The sequence below is a fragment of the Triticum urartu genome, unplaced genomic scaffold, assembly GCF_003073215.2.
Source record: "Triticum urartu cultivar G1812 unplaced genomic scaffold, Tu2.1 TuUngrouped_contig_4260, whole genome shotgun sequence".
Taxonomy (NCBI): domain Eukaryota; kingdom Viridiplantae; phylum Streptophyta; class Magnoliopsida; order Poales; family Poaceae; genus Triticum; species Triticum urartu.
Window position 1 is genome coordinate 1 of NW_024114834.1, and position 5,840 is coordinate 5,840.

Here is a 5,840-nt window from a genome sequence, read left to right on the forward strand (position 1 = left end):
GGGCGGTGGCGGCATCCGTATTTGGAGCAGGGGATCTGAACTCGCCATGCCTTTCTTGAAGACCTCATGATGGCATGAGGGAGCTACCGAGCGAAAGCTCTGCGCTTTGTCGCTGACGACTGCGACGCTCGTGGGCGTCGTTTTTTTTTTGAAGACGCCGTCATGGTGCTCCTCTCCGTGCCTGAGTTTTTGATGAAAACCCTTGTCCGTTGGACTTGACAGCGGCGATACCTGGCGTTGTTCCCCCTTCCGAGGACGTTGTCATGGAGCTTAGGTGTTCCAGGGTGTTGTATGGCGGTGTTCTCAGGTCTTCCTGTGTTATGTTTCGGTCTTGTAGTCTCCAGCGGTCTGCGTTTCACGATTATCCTGGGATCGGCTGTGTAAGAGGGTTACCTCACCATCTTGTATCGTTTGGTCGTGTACTTTGTGGGGTTGGTTATTTATATATAAAGCGGGGCGAAAGCCTGTTTCAAGGAGAGGACTCTCGGACACCACACTGAGGGCATAGCCCATCGTCAGGATCATGTCGCTTCGTCACCTATGTCCACGAGGGGGAGGCGATCACACATAAGCTACAAAGCAAAGATCTTGACCTTTGAGGGAGCAACACTTTTCATAAAGGAGTGGTCCACACCAGATTCGGAGCCCGCACTAGTGCACAATATGATGAGCCAACCGAGCAAAGTCATTATGGGGTCTTGGACCAAGAAGCCATGTCAGGTGAGTGATGCCCTACAGATGAACTTGATACAGTTGTAGCCATGTCAAAGTAAGAATATCGATCCCACGAGTCTAGAGCTCCCCGCCATCGATTTGCCTTGTCTTCAATGGCCTTAGGGCTTTGGAGGTGTGGTGGATCTCGGCCATTGTCGACGGACGGGCTCCTGCTTCGTTTTAGATGTTTTTTTTAGTCTATTTAGGATTTTCTCATGTTTTGGATGATGAGACGGTAACGGCTTCATGAAGATGGAATAAAGTTATCACTGAGCGCCCGCGACAACAACCTGCTTGTCCAGAAGACCGGCAGGCTAGCCGCCCCCCCCGCCATGGCCCACGCCCTCGAGCAAGCGTCCGCGCGGCGGCTCTCCTTACCGAGCAGGCGTTCGCGTTCCTTTTGGCCACGGCGAGGTCGAGCGTGGATGGCACGGTGAGGGCGACTCTGAGGACTTTCGACGGTGCCGGCGGCCCGTGCCTCTCGCTGCTCGGCCTCGATCGGCGACTTCGACGCGGCCGTGTGGGTGATTGAGGAGGACCAGCTATTAAAACGCCATATCGGCGGCAAAGTGCAAGGCCGGCGACTTCCAGGGTGCCCGCCAGGTGTTTGACGAAATGAAGAAGGGGGAGCTGCGACCCCTATGGCAACTCCTGGAACTACCTCCTCGGGGGGCTGCTCAGGAATGGCGGAGCCACCGAAGCGTGCGACCTCGTTGAGGCCATGGAGTGGTCTGAAGTCTGAACCTGACGACGTCCAGAAATCACTGACGTACAATATCCTCACACACCTCGCCTGAAAAGCAATGAAGATGGATTTGGCAACAGATTCTCGATCAGATGTTCCTGGAAAAGCTGACGCCGAGGACTACAATCCACACATCAGGGGGTATGTCTATACCGGGAGAATCAAAAGTTTCCAAGGATTTGCACAAGATGGGAAGGGGAGATCTGTCTGCTGAAGTCAAGTGCTTTTTTCAGAAAATCATTGTGCAGTCAGGTTTGGAACACTGATTTATTTTTTAACTTATTATGGAGTTACCTGAGTGAAAATTGCTTGTCCTTATACGATATTCATGTGCCATTTATGCTCTTCACTCCTCTCCACCCCATGTATAAGTAGATATCTTTGCTCTAAATCAGTAGGAAACATTCCCTACTTTGTATAGATTAAAAGATACATTAGCAGAACAACTAGGACACATTCCCTAATTCAACATGGATTTATTAGCTAGCTCTGAAATGACTCAAACTGGATTCAAAAAGGAAAATAAAATAAGACAGTACATTACTATTCTTCTTTACATGAACTTCTTTTGCTTGCTACTATCCTGCTAATTCTTTGCTTCATCAGACACGCATGTGTCTGAGGCCACATGCTTTATTCTAAGTATCTCAGTAGAAACTTGTCCCATACCTGGCCGCTCTTTGGGTGATGTCATGGAGCAAGAGAGGCCTATTCTTAAAAGTGGGATGACGCAATTCTTCATCATGTCAGTTGCATTGCTGCTATCTTGTAGCATTGTCGGGTCAACAACCTCACGAATATTCTTTGTAAATGCTCTATCAACAAATTCATGAAGGCTTATACCATCGTTGAATTTTTCATCAGTTGGACTACACCCTGCTATCAGTTGTAACAGAAGCACTCCGAAGCTATAGACATCACCCTTGGTTGATATCTCTTCGCTCATTCCATACTCTGCATTTACATGTAAAACACATAATAAAATTAGAGAATCACCACTGTTTGTACAACTCCATAAGGAACAAACAGAACCACTATCTTGCAAATAAGCTTATCTCACCTGGTGGGATGTATCCTATGGATCCTTTTAAGCGGCTCAAACTTGCTGAACTATCTTGATGTGCATTTGCTGTGCTGAACAAGAATCTTGCTAGGCCAAAGTCGATGACGTACGCAGCCATGTCAAGACCCAGAAGTATATTGCTTGGCTTCAAGTCGCAGTGTATAACTGGAGGTGCACACTGATTGTGAAGGTAATCCAAAGCAACTGCCACATCCAAGGCTATGTTAGTCCTTTGGCTTAAACTCAGAATTTTCTTTTCACCATCTTCAGGATCTTTTAGATGTAGCCACATTTCTAGGTTCCCATTTGGCATGTATGGGAACACTAGGGCCTTGAAATCTGCCCCAGTATGATCCACAGAAGAGCATGAGGTAATGATTTTTACAAGATTCCGATGGCGAACATTTCTTAGGGCTTCACACTCTGCTATGAAGCTCCTATCTGCCCCAGTAATGTCAAGGTCAAAAATCTTGATGGCAACTTGATCTGCTTGAAACTGCAGACTTCCCTTATAAACCCTTCCAAATGATCCAGAACCAATTAAGTTTTCAGAAGAAAACCTATCAGTTGCCCTTACCAAGTCTTCATATGATATCTTCTCAAATGATATCTTCTCTAGCTTCTTTACGTGCGCATTGTCATGTTGCAAATGGGGATTTGCTTGCATCCGTTTCCTCCTATAAATTGTTGCCATACAAGAGAAAAGGATTGCAGTGGCAACAACAATTGGCAATAGAATCACTAGGACTAGAACCAGTGGCTTCTGCTTTCTTTTGCTGTCAGACAGAGCCATACAAAGAGACATACCTCTCATCGGGACAATTGTACACAGATGATCATTTCCTTGGAGTGAAACTGCACCAATGTTGTCAAAAACACCACCTGTCGGAACTGCTCCATCAAAATGGTTAAAGGATAAATTCAGGCCTTGCAGTGATTTCAAGGATTTGAGGAACTCTGGTACTTTTCCAGACAAATTGTTCCCAGAAATATCCATGTGTTTTATGCTGACTAAGTTGGAAAATGTTTGTGGAATTCTTCCTGCAAAGAAGTTGTTTTGCATCTCAAGATACTCCAGATCAACACACTGGCCGAGAGTTGATGGTATGTTGCCAGTCAACCTGTTATTTGACATGTTGATTTTCTTCAGATGAAGGAGACTTCCAACTTCATCTGGCATTCTACCAGACAAGTAGTTGTTTGACAAGTCCAGCTCTTTAGAAAGCGTAGAGATTGTCAAGATTTTACTTGGTATACGCCCATCTAGTGAGTTGTGAGCAAGGTTGAGTATGGTGAGTTGAGTGCATTGTCCTATACTTGCAGGTATTCTTCCACTGAAGCTGTTATGATCCAATTCCAGCGTGCTCAGCTGGACAAGATTGCCAACAGTATCTGGAATCTGACCCGAAAGCCTGTTTTGCGCAAAGGATAGATCAACCAATTTGTACAATTTCCCAATTGTTGATGGTATATTACCGGTGAGAAGATTGTCACCCATATACAAGCCAATGAGGCTCTTGAGGTTGCCAATCTCCGATGGTATAGGTCCAGAAATTTTGTTGCTACTTAGCCACAAGTAGTCAAGACTATTTGAAAGATTCCCAATAGAACTTGGCAATTTCCCATTGAGATTGTTCCCATCCAGGGCCAACATGTTCAGTCTGGAGCACTTAGATAGTGAAGAGACAAAGCCCCAATCATCTGCTTCTAGTTTGTTGATTGCCAAATCGAGTAGCACTAAATTTGGCAATGAGCCGAAGAATGGTATGAGTCCAGTAAATCTATTAGTGTTCAGGTCAAGCCTTTGTAGGTGGTATGCTTTGAGAAGAGAGGATGGGATTGGTCCATCAAAACTGTTATATGAGAGTATTAGGTCCTGTATATTGGGGAGGGTGTAGCCAATGTCAAAGGGTAATCTGCCGACAAGTGAGTTTTCTGCTATGGTGAGACTTTTCAGGGATGACATATTGAAGATGGACGGTGGAACCTGCCCAGATAAGTTGTTCGTAGTCAAGGTCAATATCTCTAGTGTTGGAATATAACCTAAGCTCTCTGGGATGCTCCCAACTAAATGATTGTTTGTAAGATAAAGATGAACTAGGGAAGAAAGGTTCCCTAGTGAGGAAGGTATTCCTCCTGAAAGATTGTTAAACCTTAAAGAGAGTTTCTTAATAGGGGACGATGCGACAGTAACAGAAGGTATCGAACCAACAAAATTGTTCTTTTCAAGGCAAATGGCACCAAGTGACAAAGTGTTGAGCAGAGCCTTTGGGAGTTCCCCAGTAAGACCATTGCTCAGGAGCCTAAGTACTTGAAGAGATGAACTATTTGCCAAGGACTGTGGGATGACCCCTCCGAGGGCATTCGTCCCAAGATCGACATATGTGAGATGGCGACTGCTGCCCAAAGACGGAGGTATGGTGCCGGTAAGCATGTTTTTGGCAAGAACTAGCATGCGCAGCGCAGGAAGGTCTCCGAAAGCAGGAGGGATGCTCCCCTGGAGCTTGTTGTTGCCAAGGTTAATCTCTTGAAGGCGCTTGCACTGGCTAAGGCTATGTGGGATCTCTCCACGGAGGGAATTGTTCCACAAACCCAGAATTTGGAGCTGGGAACATGCAGAGATTTCAGGTGGGATGTTACCTTCCAAAGTGTTCATGCTGAGGTTGAGGTTGGTGAGTCGGCTAAGGAGGCCAAGCTCGGACGGCACAGCGCCATGGAAGCTATTGTTCGACAGCTGGAGCCTTGTCAGCCAAGTGAGCTTGGCAATGCAAGGTGCTATGGTGCCTGAGATGCCTTGGGATTCAAGGTTAAGCGCAATGACATGCCGGGGGGACGTCACGCCGCAGGTGATTCCGTGCCAGTCGCAGAACTCCGTGGACGTGTTGGTCCATGAAGCTAGAAATCCAGCCGGACCCGAGAGCTGGGATTTGAAGCAAAGGAGGGCTTGTCTATCGCTCGGCGTTTCATCGCAGATTCCTAATGATGGTAGGCTGCAAGAGAAACCCAGGAAGAGGCAGAGAAACCGAAAAAGGCCTGGAAACAACAAAGTTGTCATTACTCAGCTATCGAGATTGATGGAAGCTCTCGCTTTGCAAGAGGATTTCTAGGTGTGGTGTGTAGTGGTAGCTCACCCACTTTAAATAGAAGGTTGGCATCTTTGCTTGGAAAGTGGCGAGGAAGGAATATGTGGAGGCTATCTGTGGAGTGGAAGCTGAGGACTTCTAAGTGTGGTTTGCACGCAGTCTACGGGCGGCAATGCGATCGTGCTGGCGGAGGCGCAGGTACACAATACCAGAGCAGATGACACTGATGACGTTG

General features: G+C 46.7%; 1 protein-coding gene across 1 annotated transcript; it reads right to left on the reverse strand.

Moving 5' to 3' along the window:
* Positions 1-925: 925 nt before the first annotated feature.
* On the reverse strand, positions 926-5,840 carry LOC125527574 (LRR receptor-like serine/threonine-protein kinase EFR). Its single transcript, XM_048692093.1, has 2 exons — positions 2,520-5,840; positions 926-2,413 (listed from the first exon to the last, which is right to left on the reverse strand). The coding sequence occupies exons 1-2, from the start codon at positions 5,575-5,577 to the stop codon at positions 2,046-2,048; spliced, it is 3,426 nt and encodes a 1,141-aa protein (XP_048548050.1). The 5' UTR covers positions 5,578-5,840; the 3' UTR covers positions 926-2,045.

What these genes read in the sequence shown, in the direction of transcription:
- LOC125527574 (XM_048692093.1), bottom strand. Translation starts at nt 5,577, where the DNA reads ATGACAACTTTGTTGTTTCCAGGCCTTTTTCGGTTTCTCTGCCTCTTC. An exon ending in CATAGGATACATCCCACCAG is followed by an intron (nt 2,414 to 2,519) that starts GTGAGATAAGCT and finishes ATGTAAATGCAG; the next exon opens with AGTATGGAATGAGCGAAGAG.